General features: G+C 45.2%; 2 protein-coding genes across 12 annotated transcripts in view; both read left to right on the top strand.

Annotated features, from left to right (window-relative positions):
• The window catches only part of LOC138405232 (NACHT, LRR and PYD domains-containing protein 14-like), a 45824-nt gene extending 30188 nt beyond the window's left edge, over window positions 1-15636 (top strand). The window contains exons 15-21 of one of the 8 annotated variants that reach the window (XM_069512153.1): window positions 8457-8630; window positions 9006-9179; window positions 10831-11004; window positions 11380-11553; window positions 12529-12702; window positions 13078-13251; window positions 13536-15636. In XM_069512153.1, coding sequence (XP_069368254.1) covers window positions 8457-8630; window positions 9006-9179; window positions 10831-11004; window positions 11380-11553; window positions 12529-12702; window positions 13078-13251; window positions 13536-13548 — 1057 coding nt within the window. In that variant the 3' untranslated portion in view covers window positions 13549-15636. The remainder of the gene's footprint in view (window positions 1-8456; window positions 8631-9005; window positions 9180-10830; window positions 11005-11379; window positions 11554-12528; window positions 12703-13077; window positions 13252-13535) is intronic. The other 7 variants (XM_069512157.1, XM_069512155.1, XM_069512156.1 and 4 more) reach the window with 7 other exon arrangements.
• A 1060-nt stretch (window positions 15637-16696) lies between these two features.
• LOC109644605 (sodium channel protein type 3 subunit alpha-like) overlaps window positions 16697-22500 on the top strand; it is a 106204-nt gene continuing 100400 nt past the window's right edge. For all 4 annotated transcript variants that reach the window (XM_069512147.1, XM_069512144.1, XM_069512146.1 and 1 more), the window contains exon 1: window positions 16697-17380. The gene's annotated coding sequence lies outside the window, so the exon portion shown is untranslated. The remainder of the gene's footprint in view (window positions 17381-22500) is intronic.

The raw sequence follows: 22500 nt of genomic DNA, 5'->3' as shown, positions 1-22500 counted from the left end.
ACCTCCTGAGGAGGCTCGGGTCCTTCAATGTCTGCAACAAGATGCTGCAGATGTTCTATCAGTCTGTTGTGGCGAGCACCATCTTCTTTGCCGTGGTGTCCTGGGGTGCGGGCATCAAGACAAAGGACGCCAACAGACTGAACAAAATCATAAGGAAAGCAGAGTCTGTGGTTGGCTCTAAGCTCGTCACCATGGAGGAGGTGGTGGAGAACAGGATGCTGGCAAAACTGCTGGCAATCATGGACAATCCCTCTCACCCCCTCCACAAAACACTGGACAAGCTAAAGAGCAGCTTCAGCCACAGGCTCATCCAACCCCGCTGCTCTAAGGAGCGATACAGGAAATCGTTCATTCCAACCGCAATAAGACTCTATAACTCATCTACCTCTGTCAGAGCCACCATCACAGAACTGCACTAATATACCTGTCACCCTTGCACCATGTAGCCTGTACTACACTCCGCTCCATATACTGGAACATTTACTCCTGTGATATATGTTAGTTTAAACCATATTGATATTACAGATCATTTTTTATACAATAATATTGTCTTTTTGCACACTCTGTCTACATATTCTTACACTCATAGTATATTATACTATCTATTGTATAGTCAAGTACTTATATTTATACCCTACTATATACCATATATCATATCATATTATATCATACTCTGTATATTCTCTGTATATTCCTCGTATATATAAGTCTATATACACATATTTATACATGTGTACATGTTATTATTATTATATTATTACTACTACTATTACTATTATTATTATTATATATAGTGTTGCTGCTATTATTACTATATACTGCTATTATATTGGATTAGATAGTAATTATACCAATATAATAACTATCTATATAAATATATATTATGTTATATTGTATACTATATATATATATATATATATATATATATATATATACTGTACTACTATTTTTATATACTGTCTAACAATAACATTACCATCATATTGCCACTGCACGTTATCTTATCTACCTATTCATCTTGTGTTTCTGTTTTTATTCTTTCTACCTCAATATTTTATTTTATTCTATTGTATTGTATTTTATTGTATTCAAATATACCGGCTGCTATGACGACTTAATTTCCCTCCGGGGCTGAATAAAGTAATCTATCTATCTATCTAACATGTGTGTGTGTGTGTGTGTGTGTCCCCTCCCCCCACAGAGAGACTGACGTGTGATTTCCTGTAAATGCAGAAAGGAGGAGCAGCTCAAAGTCCAAACTGAAGCTCAGACTCCATTTTAAGTACATGACGCAGACGGTGAAAACAAAGTGCTGAATCTGGTGAGTGTGAACACAACAATATGTTGAATATATCTTTACTGTCACTGACTCTGAGTCAGTTTTCTACTCTGAACTGTCGAGAGAAGAAGAGTCGGACGGATTTCTGTCCTCTATCTCTCTCTGTGTGTGTGTGTGTGTGTGTGTGTGTGTGTCTTGAACAGACTTGTTTGTCCAGATCCTTTTTTACTGCAGCAAAGATCAAAAATGAGCCTTGATAGAGAAGAGAATCCATTTTTCATCTGAACTTCAATAAGCTGCCAACATTTTCTAAAGATCCAGTGGATCAGCTGCTTCTTGTTTCTATAGTAATGAAGATAAACTTTATTTATATTATTTATTATTATTAATGTCTGTAAAAAGTTACATTAGTTAAGTTATAAACAGCAGATTTTATTTGAACACACACACACACACACACACACACACACACACACACACACACACAGGGTCATGTGATTTCCAGTACCTGCAGAGAGGAGGAGGAGCCAGTGAAAGTGAAAGTGTTCAGACTTAGTTTAAACTGTGAGGAGCAGAAGGAGGAAACGTGAAGTCTGAAGCTGGTGAGTGTTCAGCAACATTCATATTATTCATGAATATTATTTTACTGTCACTGACTCTGAGTCAGTTTTTCTACACGTGGACTGTCGAGAGAAGAAGAGTCAGGATGAACTTCTGTCAATCAACAGTTTGACTCAAGCTGTGATCAGCTGAGTCCAACACATTCAACCTAAAACTGTCTCAGGTTACCGTGACAACAGGGAGACAGTGTAGGAGGTTGACTTATATTTCAAGAAACATTGAATTTACGTACCTGGCTTCATTGTGTGTGTGTTTGAGCTCACAGTGTTTTTCCTCTCAGACTGAAGATGAGTGTTTATGTGGAGGAAGAGGACAGAGCAGAGTCTCCAGAGTTCAGCTGTGTGTCTCTGAAGAGTAACCAGTCCAAAGGAATTCCTCTAAACTTCAGTATTGAACCTGGACCCTCACACACAAAGTAAGAGACCTGCTACAAACATGTGAACCTCCAAACTGTGGACTCTGTTTATTTTCTTGAGGTCTCTCTTGTAGCTCTAAATATGTTTTCATGTTGGTGTGTTCATGCCGACCACTGAGGTCAATTTGTTCTTGTAAAATGATCTCAGAAAACCACATATTCATTTTGTACAAAGGGGGAAGAAGAGCTGTGTGGCCCCAGCTGATCGGACAGTTGATCTTTAGTGAGGCAGGTGTAAAAATATATATTATATTATATATATATATATTTAAAACACATCACTGTTGCTATACTTACATCTCACACATAAAGTAACAGACCACAAACCCGTCAACCTCCAAACTGCTCTCTGTTGATTTTATTGACGTCAATGCTTATAACAGGAAATAGCCCGGTAAACGAGGTGAAGAAGATTCAGTCATTAGACGTATTTGAAGGAATCGGGGAGCTACCAGAGGTCACATTCATCGACTCTGTGTAGGTTCACAATGTAAATGACATGTACTCAACACACTGAGTCATTCTGCATCAAGGTCTGACAGAGAAGCAAGTTGCACCATCCACTCATCTAAAGAAACAACCGTATATCCCAGTGACCATTAGAACTTCTCCAGGTTTCTCTTTTATCATCTTTAACAGACGGTTTGTGGCTCAGCACATTAGAATCTGCTCTGTTCAAGGAGCATCATAATGTCCTTCTATCTATTCACTCTGGGTCTTGTGTGGGACTTGGTCTTCAGGGTCCAGTGTTGAAATGATTCGCTTCCTTACTGAGAGACTGAACCTTTTCAGTTGGAATAGAAAACTGTTTTTCATCCTCTGCTCCCATTAATTGCTGTAACATCAAGGTTCAATTCTTCAAACTCAGAGTCAGTTTTCTACTCTGGACTGTAGAGACGAGAACAGTCGAGACCGATTTCTTTCCACACACAGAGACTGCAAGAAAAACAAGTTGATACGTGTGTGGGTCGTATTCTTGGGTGAGGTTCTTTAACAGACTTGTTTGTCCTGATTCCTGGGAGCTCACAGTGTTTTTCCTCTCAGACTGAAGATGAGTGTTTATGTGGAGGAAGAGGACAGAGCAGAGTCTCCAGAGTTCAGCTGTGTGTCTCTGAAGAGTGACCGGTCCAAAAGACATCCTATAAACTTCAGTATTGAACCTGGACCCTCACACACAAAGTAAGAGACCTGCTACAAACATGTGAACCTCCAAACTGAATCCTCAGAGAATGAATCAGTGAATGATTCTGAATAAAAACATGTTTGTGTTTGCAGAGGTGAGGACCACAGACTGAGAGCAGAGTCTCCAGAGTTCAGCTGTGTGTCTCTGAAGAGTAACCAGTCCAAAGAAATTCCTCTAAACTTCAGTAATGAACCTGGACCCTCAGACACAAAGTAAGGAAACAAACCTGTGAACCTCCAAACTGTCCACTGTCTCTCAGTGGCTCCCCCTAGGCTTGATGGGTAAATAATCCCTCCAATGACGTGTGGGCTCCTCCCAGTGGGACATGAAACCCTCCAATGGAAGTCGTCCAGATTCTTTTTTACTGCAGCAAAGATGGAAAATGAGCCTTGATAGAGGAGAGAATCCATTTTTCATCTGAACTTCAAGAAGCTGCCAGCAATTTCTAAAGATTCTGACCAGTCGACAGAAACTTCTCTGGTCAGCAGAGGCATACAAACATGGAACTCTTCTTTTGTATTGAATAAGAATCGATAATCATTAGTTGATCAGAAGAAAATAATAAATCAATGACGACAGACCGGATGTTGGAAAACACTGTCACCTGTTAGTTCCAGATCCAGTGGATCAGCTGCTTCTTGTTTCTATAGTAATGAAGATAAACTTTATTCATATTATTTATGATTATTTATGTCTGTAAAAAGCAGCTTTTGACACAGTCCTGACATTTTGTAAAACACCTGGAGGTCGGAGTTGTTCTTCACGGTCCAGTGTTGAAATGTTTCACTTCTTACTGAGTTTCAGTTGGAATAGAAAACTGTTTTTCATCCTCTGCTCACATCGATTGTTGTAACATCAAGGTTCAGTTCTAGGACGACTTTTATTTTACTGCACCTGCGACTTCTCGATCCATCAAAAGTATAAAAGTCTTTCTCACTTTAATGCCGACGACACAGTTTTATCCTCCAGTTACATTTTCTTAACGGCCTTTATGATATCTAATCCTGCAACTTTGTACAAGTACATGAAAACCAAATGGATGATATTTGTCCCTCAAAGCACTTGAGACCATTTACAGACCATTTACTCTGTGACACCCAGTAGCCAGAGGCATCATGTTTTCAGGCTCTGTCCGTCCATCCCATTCTTGTGACTGGGACATCTCGAGAACGCCCTGAGGGGATTTCTTCAAACTTGGTACAAATGTTCTCTGAGACTCAGGTTAACTGATTAGATTTGGGTCAAAGGTCACGGTGGTCTCATAAAACATGTTTACGGGCTCTTGAACAGGAGTTCCCAATCTGTCGTAGGGGGATTCCTTCAGTTCACTTGTCACTTGGACTTAAAGATGAACTGGTGAGATTTCAGTGGTCAAAGGTCACGTTGACCTCATGAGTCTGGACAAAAATGTCAGTATTTCTATTTTTACCTGTTTTACTTCAGCCTGAGTTTGTCCTGAGCTTCTCATGCTTCCATTATTATCAGATTCAATGAGTTGCCAACGTTGTTTCTCTGGAGTCTGACTTCTGATGCTGAACAACAGTCATCTTCCAACTGACAATCAATCATGACAAAATGACGACCTGTGACTGTGACAATTTACTTACCAGGAAATGTCTTCACAGAGAGAGGAGGAGGAGGAGGAGTCATGTTTCTGAGGAGGAGCAGTCGTCCCGCTGTGCTTCGTGTCAGGACGTCCCGAAGGATCCAGTCTCCACCAGCTGTGGACACTGGTTCTGCAGACAGTGCATCACCTCATACTGGGACCAGTCTGGTTCTTCAGGAGACTCCTCCTGTCCCCAGTGTGGACAAAGATCCAGAAGAGGAGCTGGAGCTCAGACAGCCGGTCAGAGCAGCACTGTGTCTGCTGATGTCTTCACTTCTGACAACAGCACATGTTTGATTTTGTTCCTTCATACAGCATCAACATTTCACTTGGTTATAAAAGCACAAAGTTCAAAAGCTTTGATTTCTCTAGTTTTTCTGTATCTGATGAAAACAATCAGCAGATTCTCAGATTCTCTGTCTCTCACATTGTTTCTTGTCTTTCAGCAGATCGGGGTCTGCAGGAGGTTTTAGACCAACATAAGATCAGTCTGAGGAGGAGATGTGAACATGTGACTGAAGGAACTGAGGAAACAGGAAGTAGAACCCTCCTCAACAGGATCTACACTGAGCTCTACATCACAGAGGGACAGAGTGAAGAGGTTAATACTGAACATGAGGTGAGGCAGCTTGAGACGGCTTCCAAGAGGAAGAGCCTCCACGACACTCCCATCAAGTGCCACGACATCTTTAAAGCCTTCACTGACCAGCAGAGCAGCATCAGAGTCGTCCTGACCAACGGCGTCGCTGGCGTTGGAAAAACCTTCTCGGTGCAGAAGTTCACTCTGGACTGGGCAGAGGGTTTAGAAAACCAAGATGTGTGTCTGCTGGTTGGTCTTTCGTTCAGGGAGCTGAACCTGGTGAGAGACGAGCAGCACAGTCTTCTCACGCTGCTCCGTGTTTTCCATCCAACATTACAGAAGCTCACGGCAGAGACGCTCGCTGTCTGTAAACCTGTGATCATCTTTGACGGCCTGGATGAAAGCAGACGTTCTCTGGACTTCAACCACAGGGAGGTCGTGTCTGAGGTCACACAGAGGTCATCAGTCAACGTGCTGCTGACAAACCTCATCCAGGGGAATCTGCTTCCCTCGGCTCTCGTCTGGATAACCTCCCGACCTGCGGCGGCCAATCAGATCCCTCCTACATGTGTTGACAGGGTGACAGAAGTACGAGGCTTCACTGACGCCCAGAAGGAGGAGTACTTCAGGAGGAGATTCAGTGATGAGGAGCTGAGCAGCAGAATCATCTCACACATCAAGACGTCCAGGAGCCTCCACATCATGTGTCAAATCCCAGTCTTCTGCTGGATCAGTGCTACAGTTCTGGAGCACATGTTGACCACAGACCAGAGAGGAGAGCTGCCCAAGACCCTGACGGACCTGTACTCACACTTCCTGCTGGTTCAGACAAAGAGGAAGAACAACAAGTACGGTGGAGGACATGAGACGAGTCCACAGCAGCTGACGGAGGCTGACAGGGACGTTCTTCTGAAGCTGGGGAGGCTGGCACTTAAACATCTGGAGGAAGGAAACATCATGTTCTACCAAGAAGACCTGGAGCAGTGTGGTCTTAATGTCACAGAGGCCTCGGTGTACTCAGGAGTTTGTACTGAGATCTTCAGAAGAGAGTGTGTGATCTTCCAGAAATCAGTCTACTGCTTTGTTCATCTGAGCGTTCAGGAGTTTCTGGCTGCAGTCTACATGTTCCAATGTTACACACACACAAAAGAACTCAACAACTTCTTGGGAACAATCCTGGATGAAGTCCTGAAGAGAACCATGGAGAAATCCCTCACCAGTAAAAATGGTCATCTGGATCTGTTTGTTCGATTCCTTCACGGCCTCAGTCTGGAGTCCAACCAGAGAGTCTTAGGAGGCCTGCTGGGTCGGACAGAGAACAATCCAAGGATCATCCAGAGAATCATCAACAACCTGAAGGAGATGCAGAGTGATGACATTTCTCCTGACAGAAGCATCAACATCTTCCACTGTCTGACTGAGATGAACGACCACTCAGTACATCAGCAGATGCAACAGTTCCTGACGTCAGAGAACAAATCAAAGGAGGAACTCTCTGAGATCCACTGCTCAGCTCTGGCCTACATGCTGCAGATGTCAGAGGAGGTTCTGGACGAGTTTGACCTGAAGAAGTTCAACACATCAGACCAGGGTCGACGGAGACTGATCCCAGCTGTGAGGAACTGCAGGAAGGCTCTGTGAGTCCAGACCTGATCAATAATGTTGAATCAGTGAAGATGAGTCAAACACACACAGTGTTCAATGATTCTCCTTCTTGTGGGCAGCATGGTGTTGTAGTGGTCAACACTGTTAGTGCAGCCTGTGTGTGTGTGTGTGTGTGTGTGTGTGTGTGTGTGTGTGTGTGTGTGTGTGTACGCCAGCGCCACCTAGTGCAGAGTCAGTCCCTGCAGGTCACTGACATGTTGCATTCACAATAATATGAGGTCACTGTAACCTTTGACCTTCGACCACTGAAATCTAATCAGTTGATCTTTGAGTCCAACTGGTCAAAATGTGAAGAAGTTCTCTAAAGACAGACTTGAGACGTCATGTTCAAGTCCTTGACCTCTGACCTTTGACCACCTGAAGCTAATGAGGTCATCTGTTAGTCTGAATGAACGCTTGTACCAAATCTGAAAGGATTCTCTTGAGGTGTTTTTAAGATCAAATGTTCAAGAGGCAGAAAGTGGATTAACCAGGGTGAGGGTCACATGATCACGTTTTGTATGAATGTTGTGTTTTCTGATTTTATTCTAACACATTTGATATTTTCTTTAATCACAGACTCGGTGGTTGTTTCCTCTCAGAGATTCACTATGAAGTCGTGGCTTCAGCTCTGAAGTCAGACCCCTCACATCTGAGAGAACTGGATCTGAGTAACAACGAGCTGCAGGACTCTGAAGTGAAGCTGCTGTGTGCTGGACTGGAGAGTCCAACCTGTCGACTGGAGACTCTGAGGTCAGTTCACTGACTTTTGTAGATCTCATATCTATAACACAGCATTTATACACAGTTTATCTCATTTAATTCTAATTGAACATAATTCATCTTCATACATAACTTGAATCCATTCATTCATTAATCTGTGACATTTTAAATATTCAGCTACTTGTTAAAACTCATCTGTGTTTAGTTCTGGATTTCATAAACTGATCTGCAGGACAGAGACCGGGTCCAAATAATCTATTGTTACTGAATCAGGACTCGTCTTTAGTCCAACATGTCTGATTTCATATTTCTCTTCCATGTTATGAGTCTGTGCTGACATGAATATCTGTTATTTTCACACATGAACTCAGATTCATTTACAGTTAAGTTTTATTCTTTCTTCAGGTTGAGGATCTGCAGTCTGTCAGAGATCAGCTGTTCTTCTCTGGCTTCAGCTCTGAGGTCAAACCCCTCTCATCTGAGAGAACTGGATCTGAGTAACAACGAGCTGCAGGACTCAGGAGTGAAGGAGCTGTGTGGTCTTCTACAGAGTCCAACCTGTCGACTGGAGACTCTGAGGTCAGTTCACTGACTTTTGTAGATCTCATATCTATAACACAACATTTATACACAGTTTATCTCATTTAATTCTAATTGAACATAATTCCTCTTCATACATAACTTGAATCCATTCATTCATTAATCTGTGACATTCTAAATATTCAGCTACTTGTTAAAACTCATCTGTGTTTAGTTCTGGATTTCATAAACTGATCTGCTGGACAGAGACCGGGTCCAAATAATCTATTGTTACTGAATCAGGACTCGTCTTTAGTCCAACATGTCTGATTTCATATTTCTCTTCCATGTTATGAGTCTGTGCTGACATGAATATCTGTTATTTTCACACATGAGCTCAGATTCATTTACAGTTAAGTTTTATTCTTTCTTCAGGTTGGAGTGGTGCAGACTGTCAGAGATCAGCTGTTCTTCTCTGGCTTCAGCTCTGAGGTCAAACCCCTCTCATCTGAGAGAACTGGATCTGAGCTACAACGAGCTGCAGGACTCAGGAGTGAAGGAGCTGTGTGGTCTTCTACAGAGTCCAACCTGTCCACTGGAGACTCTGAGGTCAGTAGATGGTTGGAGTCAGTCCACGCTGCTTTCATCAGTATTTTACTAAACACAGTCAGTATCACAGTGAAGATCCAGGGTCTGGACCAGAAGCAGGATTTGTGGTTATCAGGTTAACTTCAGGTTTAGTTTCTTCAGTCCTACGAAGCTCGTTCACTTCTTCTCTGGTTAAATCACCATGGTAACTGATGATGGACGGCTAACCTGCTCCGGAGCAGGTGAAGTTGGAGATCAACCCGTATAAAAGCTCCGCCCACTGAGCAAAGTGACTCTCCACTGTTGTGTGGTGCACACTCTCCTTAAAGGGACGGAGAAGAGACGTTTACACAACGTCTGGTTGGTTCAGTTGATCTCTAACTCAGCCAGTACGTCTCAGTCTCTCTGTCTCCAGATGCTCCGACTCGTCCTGTCACCAAAACAACCAATACACTCAGTCAGGTCCTGAAAATATGTCTTTGTGTTTTTATTGAGTAGTGACGTCAGAGGTTTCCACCACAGTGTGTCCTCAGAGACAGTTTGTCCTCAGAGACAGTGTCCTCAGAGACAGTGTGAGTCCTCAGAGACAGTGTGTGTCCTCAGAGACAGTGTGAGTCCTCAGAGACAGTGTGTGTCCTCAGAGTCAGTGTGAGTCCATAGAGACAGTGTGTGTCCTCAGAGTCAGTGTGTGTCCTCAGAGACAGTGTGTGTCCTTAGAGACAGTGTGTGTCCTCAGTGTGTGTCCTCAGAGACAGTGTGTGTCCTCAGTGTGTGTCCTCAGAGTCAGTGTGTGTCCTCAGTGTGTGTCCTCGGTGTGTGTCCTCGGAGTCAGTGTGTGTCCTCAGAGACAGTGTGTGTCCTCAGTGTGTGTCCTCAGAGTCAGTGTGTGTCCTCAGAGTCAGTGTGAGTCCATAGAGACAGTGTGTGTCCTTAGAGACAGTGTGTGTCCTCAGTGTGTGTCCTCGGAGTCAGTGTGTGTCCTCAGAGACAGTGTGTGTCCTCAGTGTGTGTCCTCAGTGTGTGTCCTCGGAGACAGTGTGTATCCTTAGAGACAGCGTGTGTCCTCAGATTCAGTGTGTGTCCTCGGAGTCAGTGTGTGTCCTCGGAGTCATTGTGTGTCCTCAGAGACAGTGTGTGTCCTCAGTGTGTGTCATCAGAGTCAGTGTGTGTCCTCAGTGTGTGTCCTCGGAGTCAGTGTGTGTCCTCAGTGTGTGTCCTCAGAGTCAGTGTGTGTCCTCAGTGTGTGTCCTCGGAGTCAGTGTGTGTCCTCAGTGTGTGTCCTCGGAGTCAGTGTGTGTCCTCAGTGTGTGTCCTCAGAGTCAGTGTGTGTCCTCAGTGTGTGTCCTCAGAGTCAGTGTGTGTCCTCAGTGTGTGTCCTCGGAGTCAGTGTGTGTCCTCAGAGACAGTGTGTGTCCTCAGTGTGTGTCCTTAGAGACAGTGTGTGTCCTCAGTGTGTGTCCTCAGTGTGTGTCCTCAGTGTGTGTCCTCAGTGTGTGTCCTTAGAGACAGTGTGTGTCCTCAGTGTGTGTCCTCAGTGACAGTCTCGTCTTTAGTCCAACATGTCTGATTTCATATTTATCTTCCATGTTATGAGTCTGTGCTGACATGAATATCTGTTATTTTCACACATGAGCTCAGATTCATTTACAGTTAAGTTTTATTCTTTCTTCAGGTTGAGTCTCTGCAGTCTGTCAGAGATCAGCTGTTCTTCTCTGGCTTCAGCTCTGAGGTCAGACCCCTCTCATCTGAGAGAACTGGATCTGAGCTTCAACGAGCTGCAGGACTCAGGAGTGAAGGAGCTGTGTGGTGTTCTACAGAGTCCAACCTGTCCACTGGAGACTCTGAGGTCAGTTCACTGACTTTTGTAGATCTCATATCTATAACACAGCATTTATACACAGTTTATCTCATTTAATTCTAATTGAACATAATTCCTCTTCATACATAACTTGAATCCATTCATTCATTAATCTGTGACATTCTAAATATTCAGCTACTTGTTAAAACTCATCTGTGTTTAGTTCTGGATTTCATAAACTGATCTGCAGGACAGAGACCGGGTCCAAATAATCTATTGTTACTGAATCAGGACTCGTCTTTAGTCCAACATGTCTGATTTCATATTTCTCTTCCATGTTATGAGTCTGTGCTGACATGAATATCTGTTATTTTCACACATGAACTCAGATTCATTTACAGTTAAGTTTTATTCTTTCTTCAGGTTGTTGAGCTGCAGACTGTCAGAGATCAGCTGTTCTTCTCTGGCTTCAGCTCTGAGGTCAAACCCCTCTCATCTGAGAGAACTGGATCTGAGTGACAACAAGCTGCAGGACTCAGGAGTGAAGGAGCTGTGTGGTCTTCTACAGAGTCCAACCTGTCCACTGGAGACTCTGAGGTCAGTAGATGGTTGGAGTCAGTCCACGCTGCTTTCATCAGTATTTTACTAAACACAGTCAGTATCACAGTGAAGATCCAGGGTCTGGACCAGAAGCAGGATTTGTGGTTATCAGGTTAACTTCAGGTTTAGTTTCTTCAGTCCTACGAAGCTCGTTCACTTCTTCTCTGGTTAAATCACCATGGTAACTGATGATGGACGGCTAACCTGCTCCGGAGCAGGTGAAGTTGGAGATCAACCCGTATAAAAGCTCCGCCCACTGAGCAAAGTGACTCTCCACTGTTGTGTGGTGCACACTCTCCTTAAAGGGACGGAGAAGAGACGTTTACACAACGTCTGGTTGGTTCAGTTGATCTCTAACTCAGCCAGTACGTCTCAGTCTCTCTGTCTCCAGATGCTCCGACTCGTCCTGTCACCAAAACAACCAATACACTCAGTCAGGTCCTGAAAATATGTCTTTGTGTTTTTATTGAGTAGTGACGTCAGAGGTTTCCACCACAGTGTGTCCTCAGAGACAGTGTGAGTCCTCAGAGACAGTTTGTCCTCAGAGTCAGTGTGCATCCTTAGAGACAGTGTGTGTCCTCAGTGTGTGTCCTCAGATTCAGTGTGTGTCCTCGGAGTCAGTGTGTGTCCTCAGAGACAGTGTGTGTCCTCAGTGTGTGTGTCCTCAGAGTCAGTGTGTGTGTCCTCAGTGTGTGTCCTTGGAGTCAGTGTGTGTCCTCAGAGACAGTGTGTGTCCTAGAGACAGTGTGTGTCCTTAGAGACAGTGTGTGTCCTCAGTGTGTGTCCTTAGAGACAGTGTGTGTCCTCAGTGTGTGTCCTCAGTGTGTGTCCTCAGTGACAGTCTCGTCTTTAGTCCAACATGTCTGATTTCATATTTATCTTCCATGTTATGAGTCTGTGCTGACATGAATATCTGTTATTTTCACACATGAACTCAGATTCATTTACAGTTAAGTTTTATTCTTTCTTCAGGTTGGAGTGCTGCAGTCTGTCAGAGATCAGCTGTTCTTCTCTGGCTTCAGCTCTGAGGTCAAACCCCTCTCATCTGAGAGAACTGGATCTGAGTAACAACGAGCTGCAGGACTCAGGAGTGAAGGAGCTGTGTGGTCTTCTACAGAGTCCAACCTGTCGACTGGAGACTCTGAGGTCAGTTCACTGACTTTTGTAGATCTCATATCTATAACACAGCATTTATACACAGTTCATCTCATTTAATTCTAATTGAACATAATTCCTCTTCAGACATAACTTGAATCCATTCATTCATTAATCTGTGACATTTTAAATATTCAGCTACTTGTTAAAACTCATCTGTGTTTAGTTCTGGATTTCATAAACTGATCTGCAGGACAGAGACCGGGTCCAAATAATCTATTGTTACTGAATCAGGACTCGTCTTTAGTCCAACATGTCTGATTTCATATTTATCTTCCATGTTATGAGTCTGTGCTGACATGAATATCTGTTATTTTCACACATGAACTCAGATTCATTTACAGTTAAGTTTTATTCTTTCTTCAGGTTGAAGGACTGCAGACTGTCAGAGATCAGCTGTTCTTCTCTGGCTTCAGCTCTGAGGTCAAACCCCTCTCATCTGAGAGAACTGGATCTGAGTGGAAACAAGCTGCAGGACTCAGGAGTGAAGGAGCTGTGTGGTCTTCTACAGAGTCCAACCTGTCGACTTGAGACTCTGAGGTCAGTAGATGGTTGGAGTCAGTTGCACCTGTGACAGCAGGAAATCCACCTCTCAAGTGTCCACTCTGCACTTTCACATGCAGAGGAAACACACGTGATGGTCAAAGTGTGTGCAGCTCTTAGCGTGTTCATTCCAACACGTGAACATGAAGCAGAGAGGAAGCTGCTCCACCTCTGAACAGGACTGAAGTCCCTGCTGCTCTTTATACTGGATGTGCTGCATCACTGACTCACAGCTGATGAAGTGAGTCTCTGTAAACACTGATGTCTTCTTCTCCCAACAGATGGAGACTGTGATCTTTGTAAAGGTGAGTGTGAAGAGGACAGTGTGAAGAGGACAGTGTGAAGAGGACAGTGTGTGTGGACGGAGGCTGAGCTGTGTCCTGATGATCCAGAGGCTGAAGCAGCAGCAGCTTGTGTGTAGAGCGGCTCTGACTGGACCTTGTTGCTGGGAGGCAGAGTGGAGACAGAGCTCCAGAGGAGTCAGAGGAGGTGAGCTGCTCTGAGATCAGCTGTCACACAGTGTCCAGTCCACCGTCCTCCCTGTGTGTTCCTGTGAGACACAGCATCATCAGTGGATCTGCTGCTGCTCTGTCCTTTGACACAGTGTCTTTGTCCTCTTGAGGGTAGTGGGGGAGCTGGAGCTAATCCCAGCTGACATTGGGTGAGAGGTGTGGTGCACCTTGGACGGGTCACCAGTCCGTCACAGGGCCGACGCACAACCATTCACACTCACATTAACACCTGCGCTCGATGTAGAGTCTCCACCCAGACTGTGAGGAACCTGGGTGGAGACTCTACAGTCAACTCTCCCTCACTGCCAACATTACTGCAACAAGCCGCTCGTGTAGATTCATGCTGCTCCACATCAGGAGAACACGTCCTCTTCTCACTCAGAGGGCCGCACAGGTTCTGGTCCAGGCTCTGGTCCAGGCTCTGGTCCAGGTTCTGGTCCAGGCTCTGGTCCAGGCTCTGGTCCAGGCTCTGGTCCAGGCTCGGGTCATCTCACGCCTACACTACTGCACCTCCCTCCTGGCTGGTCTACCCGCTAGTGCTATCCGACCGCTGCAGCTCATCCAGAACGCAGCAGCTCGACTGGTCTTTAACCTAAATTCACTGACGCTCCTCTGCTCCCTTCACTGGTTACCAGTGGCTGCCTGCATCAGTTTCCAAACACAAGTACTTGCGTACCGTGCTGTGAACGGATCGGGGTCCAGGACATGGTCAAACCTTACACCCCGGCCCGTCCACTCCACTCTGCATCTGCCAATCGGCTTGCTGCTCCCTCACTGTGAGTAAACCACCAAACAAAATCATGACTGTTTGCTGTCCTGGCTCCTAAATGGTGGAACGAGCTCCACATTGACACCGGGACAGAAAGTCTACACATCTTCCACCACAGACTAAAGACACATGTCCTCAGACTTCCTCAGAAGATGAGATCTAATCATTGCAACAACTAATCACTATATATACACGTGTACATACATATATACATATATATATATATATATGTACACAGTATATCAATTATATGGCACTTATATTGTAGCACTTTGTAGTTTGCAAATTGTACTTGATTCTTGTTGTTCTGGATTTGTTCCCTGATGGTTGAGGCACTAATTTTAAGATGCTTTGGACAAAAGCTTCAGCTAAATGAAATGTAATTCACCCAACCCCTCATCTGCATGTGTTTGGACTGTGAGATGAAGCCGGAGCACCTGGAGAAAACACGGGGAGAACATGCAAACACACACGGAGAGACATCATCCGAACCGGGATTCAAACCAGGAACCTTCGTGCTCAGAGGCGACAGAGCCAACCACCGTGCAGCCTCAACATCTTCACTACAGAGTGTTTTTATTCACATGAACAATGTGTTTATTGAAATGACACCCAGCAGAATATATAAACCCTCTATACAGAGTCACATCTAGTGTTTCTAAGTTTGTCTTTATCATTGTCCACCTTTGTCCCTCAGTATATGTCCATGTGTGTATAACCACATCCTGTCTGTTTGCTTCAAGTTCCTGGATTCACATCACACATTGATTTAGTTGGACACAAAGTGAAACACGTTTAAATCACTTTGAGTTTAAAATCAGAGTTTTATCTTTGACACAAAGATCAAAACTCTGGACGTGTTTATTTCTGCATCAGGGGCAGAGCAGTGGTTGTTTTCTACTTTTTGACCCACAGGTGGCGCTGTAGTATAACAGCAGAACATCCCAGTCAAAGCCTTTATATACAGTCAGGAGTCAAACACATGGATCATTTCCTCTGTGACCAACCAGATGTAACGAGAAGAAAAACATCTGGGAGAGAAAAGTTGTGTTGTTTCTTCTCATCTCTGCTTTAAAGCTCAATAAACATCCTTCCACCGACTTTACTGGAAATCATGACTCTGCTTTTTCTTTATCTCCAAACAAACCGACCAACAGGTGAAGACATCGGCTCCTTGGTGCAGGTGAATGAACCAGATCACCAGTTTGACATGATGGAACCAACCAGAAGCAGAATGAACGTCATGTTTACTCAATGAATAAGAGTCGACGAAGAGCGCAGCGTTTTGAAGTCTCAGAGGAAACTGCTCAAGAAGTATTTGACCACATTTCATAGAAAACTGAGCCGAGGACGTTTTATACAAACGTAGACGAAGACTCTTCGTCTGTCCAGTTTGTGAATTGTTGCTCAAATAATTTCTACAACTGACGTAAATGTGTTTGTGTTCTCCAACACCAACTCAGAGCAACCACAAGGGGGAGACTGTAGCAGGCCTCTGGGAACAGCAGCATGCTGGGAAATGATGGACGACGGGAGGTTCACAGCAGAGAAAAGTGACAGAAAGTGTCCCAGAGACGATGTCCTGGAGAAAAGGGACATTTTGGGCCTGTTGTTATTCAGTGGAGACACTTGTCTCATCATGAGGATTTCACTGAGTTTAGGTCCATCTCAGTTTTTCTGAATTCAGGAGAAGAAATGTTTGTTCTGACGTTCGTCACCTGACAGGCTAATCTGATATAATCTAATCTGATCTAATCTAATCTGATCTAATCTGATATAATCTAATCTGATCTAATCTAATCTGATCTAATCTGATATAATCTAATCTGATATAATCTAATCTGATCTAATCTAATATAATCTGAGTTTAAATTTAGGGTTTAGTCATGTTAAAGCTCATGTTTAGATCTCCCCCCCACTTTCTCTCTCTCTCTCTTCCTCCCTATCTCTCTCTCTCCCCCCCCACCCTCTCCCCCACCCCCTCCCTCTCTCTCTCTCTTCCTCTCTCTCCCCCCACCCCCTCTCTCTCTCTCTCTCCCTCTCTCTCCCCCCACCCCCTCCCTCTCTCTCTCTCTCTCTCCCTCTCTCTCTCTCTCTCTCTCTCTCCCTCTCTTCCTCTCTCTCTCCCCACCCCCTCCCTCTCTCTCTCTCTCTTCCTCTCTCTCCCCCCACCCCCTCCCTCCCTCTCTCTCTCTCTCCCTCTCTCTGTCCAGGGGTCGATCAAGCAGGGGGGCTGATGGGAGTCCTGCGGGTCAGACCGAGCCACCGACGCACCGGGACGCAGCTCAACACTGACGCGGAAACTTCGCTCTTTTTCCCGCAAAGACGAAACAGAAGCAAAGCAACAGCTGGAGCAGAGACTTTTATTTTGAAGGCGCGTGGTTGTGCCGAGTGCTCGCACCTGCAGACGGTGACGGGCTGAAGTGGCTCCTCTGAGCCGGAGCTGCTCCGGGAGTGAAGCGGGACCGAGAGGAGGCTGAAGCCGCCGCCGGAGGATTAAGAAGCGGCTGAAGTTGCGGAGATGCCGGAGGAAGCGGAGCGGCGGACGGAGTGAAGCGGCCCGGTGCGCGCTGCTCCCTGCCCGGCTGCGCTGAGGCGCGACAGTCCGCTCCTCCTCAGCTCCTCCAGCACCACCATCTCTCTGCTCGGATTAAAACACGCACACTCCCGCTCCACTTCCCTCCCTGACTCATCGGACTCCAAACTCTTGTCCTGCGGAGTTTTGCGCTCATGGATCGGCCGCTGCGCGCCTCCTCTCCGGGTGGGATGTGGCGGCAGTGAGCGGGACGCGGCGGTGCGGTGATGGTGTGACGGACCCGCAGCTTTTCACGCAGGAGTTTCACATGTGAGTCCCGCAGCTGCTGCTTGTTGTTGGTGAAAGGTTGAAATGATGCTGCTGTTGAACTCTGACCTTTTAGAGCCACTCGACAGACATCACAGCATCTCCTCCACATGTTTGAGTGGATTCACGTCTCCAGACGACCCGAACACAGAAACCTTTAAATTTCATTTCCTCAGTTTCCTTCAGATCCTCACACTCTGTGGTTTCTATTATGTGCATGATTTTAAACTTCTCACCCTCCTCTTCGCTCTTCATCCTTCACTCTCTCCCTCCAGAGACTGCTTCCTCTGTTCCTATGCAACCCCCCCCCCCCCATGAATGAGCCGGGTCGGTTTATGTGTTTACATCCTTCTTATGAACAACAATACGACTTCTCTTATTACAGTAGGAACCTTTAACAACCTTTATTTCCTGCTGTGAATATTCTGATGGTTTCCATCACAATGTCCATCAGAGACAGGTGGATAGAGAGAAAGATATATATATATATATATATATATATATATATATATATAAAGAGAGAGAAGGAGAGATAGAGAGAAAGATCTATCTATATAGATATAGATAGATAGATAGATAGATAGAGAGAGAGAAGGAGAGATAGAGAGAAAGATCTATCTATATAGATATAGATAGATAGAATAAAAAGGAAGCTGAGTTTGTGTTAATTACTCTTCTTGTGCTGTCAGGTGAATAAATGGGATAACAAATATTTTTCATAATGACTTTTAGAGAAATATGATAAATGGATCATCATGTTCACCTCGTGTCATCTGAGATCACTGTCACATGGCTCCTTTTTATTTTTATCTCCTATAAAACCTCTTTAATGTTCCTGTCGTGTTTCTAATGATGAGTGTGTGTGTGTGTGAGATGTGGTTTTTGCAAACATGATGTTTTCAAAATGCTTCGCCTGGTGCACCATGTAAATTGAGTCAGGTTAGGTTTAGTTAGGTGGAGATGATTTATTGAGGATGTTGTTCAGAAGGAAGCGTCACTCAGACCTGGAGTCCCACGGTGACCTTTGACCTCCCACCCTCAGCATTAATCCCTGCACCAAGAGTTTTTACAGAAACTGATCAGAAACCAAACTCGATCAAATCTTGAAACACATCAAACCTGACGATGATGAACTTCTTCGTCATTTCCTCACTGAAGGAAAAATATTTGTTAATGACAAACAGCAGCGGCATCTCAGCCCCCTTCTCTCCGCTGACGTGTCCTTGAGCAAGCCGGGGGTCATGACCTCTGACCCTCCCTCAGTTTTAACCAGGATGTCTTGGTCACAGTGGTCATTCGTAGAAAGTTGCATGAACACCACGTCCGGGTCAGAGGCAGTGAGGGAGGACGCTGTCGACAGGACGTCGGGACACGATGCCGCGTTCGCTTCATGTCATGTAAACTGTAATTAGGAGCAGACGGGGGGGGGGGGGGGGGGGGGGGTTAACTTGTAATTAGATCTCTGACAGTGGTGATATCTCCCTCGCTGTGAAAAGAACATGTCAACAAGCTGCTGCAGAATTCGGCTCGTGCTCTCTGAGCTTTTAAAGTCAGAACTGGTGGAATAATGTCTGAGAAAGTTAAATGAAGTCACTTAAAGAAATCATTATTAAAATGCTGACGGAGAGAAGATCTGATGGTTTATGCGGAGGAAGGACGGTCAGTCTGCAGACGAGCTTGTTTAAAGCAACATTATGTAATGGTCACTCATCAACAGCGCCACCTGCAGCCACTCCTTGGGATTAATCCTGTCGGACTCCTTGTCTGAGCGATTAAGTGGTTTTCATGTAGAGAAAAAACAAAGTCCCATGATCCTCTGCTTCCTGAACCTGAGGAGCTGCTGCTGTAACATATCCACCAAACTCTGTTCCGAGTTCTTCACGTTTTAAAGTTTCCTGCTGGAGATGAACTCTGGTTGTTAATAACGTCTCAGTGTTTTGAACTGATCACAGATCAGCTTCACTCTTCAACTGTCTGGAGCTGATGGTGACGGTTGAAGCTTCAACATTCAAACTGTTTTAAAGCTGCACTGAACTCCAGATAATCTCCTGACATCATCGGGAGCGGCCGATTGTGAGAATCAGTTTTGTTTCTTTCCCTTTAAAGGACGAAGAGTGTGTCGTTCAGCAAATACACAACCAGGAAACACTTCTGCATCGTCATTTTTCTGGAAACGATTGTTCGTCTCTTTTTTGAGTTCGTGCGGCCACGTGAAGCTGCGCTGGGCTCGCTCTGACATCACTGGTGGGTGTGGTTACAGGTGTCACGGGGACCCTCAGTGCTCCGTCGTCACGGTTTGAACTCTGCCACACACAAGCCTGTAGCTGCCGTGTCAACACCTCGGCACCGCACGGCTACAGCCCGGCAACAGGTGTCCCAGCGCTGCGCCGCCCATCTCGCATGCATTACATTTGTGTGTGTGGCCACGTGAGCCCAGAGGTGTCCCACCCACATTTGTGTGTAGGTGATGATGTTTGTGTGTCTGCATGCTTCTACGTGTGTGTGTGTGTGCAGGTGAAAAGCACCACACAGTTTGGTGCTGTTTGTTCAGAGTTGCAGCAGCAGGCCTGACCTTTCCTGGGCCGGGCGCTGAGACAACACAAGCTGCTGTTTGACGAACGAAGCGGCGCTGTGGCGCTCCGCTCTGACATCAGTCCTGCAGCTTCCTGCTTATTATCTCCGACCTTTGTGCAGCAAAGGCGCCGTATGAAACCCGAGAGCGGCTCTATAGCTTTTTATCACGGAGCTCAAAAACCCTCTGAGCCGTCACAATCCGCCGCTCAGCATCAGCTTTGCATTCTTTTCTTCATTGTGCGTCTGTTGTGTGTTTTTATGCCCATTAACTCCCATGAAAGACACAAACGTTCACATCCTGTCAAACACTGAATGAAATGCAGCTCTGAACAAAGCTCGCGAGCGGAGCGGCTGCAAGAACCTTTCACAAGAACCGAGAATCATCATCTAAGTTTTTGAAGAACCAGGGTTTGAATTTATCTCCAGAGCTCCTGCTGCGGAGGGAGAACGTTCTGGTTCTCTGAGCTGGAGAGGAGAACTCTGACCAGGCTCCGTTCAAAGACCCTTTAAGATTCTGAATTGTTGAAGATGCATTTTTAATGAGATGACTTTGTCAGATAGAAACTTTACTTCCTGATCGTTCTGTAAATATATAACAACACGTAGAGGAAACACCAGGGCCGGTTGTTGAGTGGCCTGGTTCAGCCTGGTTTCACCTGGCCCGGCCCGGCCCGGCCTCCCGATCACCTGAGCTGCAGTTTGACACGTGGCGAATGTGGCGACTCAGCGGCGTCACGCTGCTGCTGAGTCAGGACGGAGAGATCTGCCGCTCTCCTGCTTTAATCTCAGTGATCCTCTCTCTGAAAGCACGGAGCCGAGAGCACTGACACTTTAATTATTCCTCGGTTCAAGCAGCTCCGTCCACAATGTTGCTGCCCAAATCTGTGGAGACGTGAGCGTCAGCAGAGTTTTATTCACATCCAAAATAAAGTTTGAGGCTGAATTTGAAACTCTCGGGGCTTAAACATGAAATCTGTCGAGTGAAGGCTTCAGTTGTGTTGATTCTTAATTGAGATCAAGCTTTTAAAAAAAGAGTCAAACCAGAGCTGAGAACAAAACTGGATTCTTCAGCTGTGACTTTAATAATCACATAAATTAATATACTAATAAACACCGCGGCCTGTCTGTGTTTTTGTTGACGGAGTTCAGAGCAGCTTCTCGCTCTTTTGTAACAGCAACAAAATCGTAGAATTCGGCCTGAAACGAAGTACAAATACTCAGAATACTCTCAGGTACCCACACTGTATTATCAGTAGTTTTCTATATGAAAGACTCGATAACCGGACTTGAGTCTGAATAAGACAATCTAACGTGGTTGAGAGTCTGATGATGACATCAACATTTATCCACATTCTCCCCAATTCTGTTTGAGCCCGATCAGAACATTTCTCCTCAAACAAGAAGCAGAACAACGTTTTCTTCTGCACCTTTAAAAAACTGTGAGTTCTTGTCTGAACCTCGAATTCAGGCCGTGCGTTGTCAGTGGACGAGCTCAAATCATAACATCAGGTGTGGACGGTTCCTCAGACCAGAAGAGGAGTTCTGGGTCCGGATCAAACTGAACCTGGTTCTGTTGGTTCACAGCGAAAACACTTTGTTGGACAGTTTGGACCAATCACACACAGTACTGTGGAGTACTGGAGTACTGTGGAGTACTATGGAGTACTGTGGAGCACTAGAGTACTGTGGAGTACTGTAGAGTACTGTAGAGTACTGTGGAGTACTGTGGAGTACTGTAGAGTACTGTGGAGTACTGGAGTACTGTGGAGTACTGTGGAGTACTGTAGAGTACTGTGGAGTACTGGAGTACTGTGGAGTACTGCGCCCGAAGGCGTTGATGCTGCTCGTAATACCATCAAGATGTTACCATGGCAACCACATGAAGCTTCATTCATTTCCTCCATTCAAACAGAAAGAAACTGAAAACTCTTTAGTTTCAGTTCCGACAGAGAAATGAATTTACAAATATACTTTTTATGACGCCAAAAGTTTTTAGAGAAATGTGCATGTGAAAGAAAAGAAGGCAAAATTCTCAAATGCACAAGATTTATGATTTTTTTTTTTCTTCGTAAAATGAAATAAATCCTGACAGGATCTGAAATCAGTTCTGAGTTCTGATTTGAAGAAGGAACAAGACGAGGATCTGAACAGACGAGGGATTTCAATAGTTTCAGTCACAGTGAACCTGAACACGATCCTGACGAGAGTCCGACGTCCTCACGTGCACAGAGCCGAGCGCTCGGAGTGATGACGGAACTCCGTGTACGGGCCAGCAGTGGAGGTGAAAGGTCAGAGGTCACGGCGTGATGACATCAGGTGTTGTGGATTTTTCGGCGCCGTGCAGGAAGCAGCCGAACTCGATTTATCTCCGTCCGCTCACTGACACGTCCACTTCTCTTCAAGTGTGTGAGTGTAAATCAAACGCACCTCGAGCCGCTCACATGCCTCCATGTCTGCATTTAGCAACGAGTGTGTGTGTGTGTGTGTGTGTGTGTGTGTGTGTGTGTTTTATTATTATTACTCCTGAGCTGCAGGTCAGAGTTATCAAT

The sequence above is a fragment of the Paralichthys olivaceus genome, chromosome 17 (genome assembly GCF_024713975.1).
Source record: "Paralichthys olivaceus isolate ysfri-2021 chromosome 17, ASM2471397v2, whole genome shotgun sequence".
Lineage (NCBI taxonomy): Eukaryota > Metazoa > Chordata > Actinopteri > Pleuronectiformes > Paralichthyidae > Paralichthys > Paralichthys olivaceus.
The sequence above is the reverse complement of the archived record's forward strand: the minus strand, read 5'-3'. Positions and strand labels throughout refer to the sequence as shown.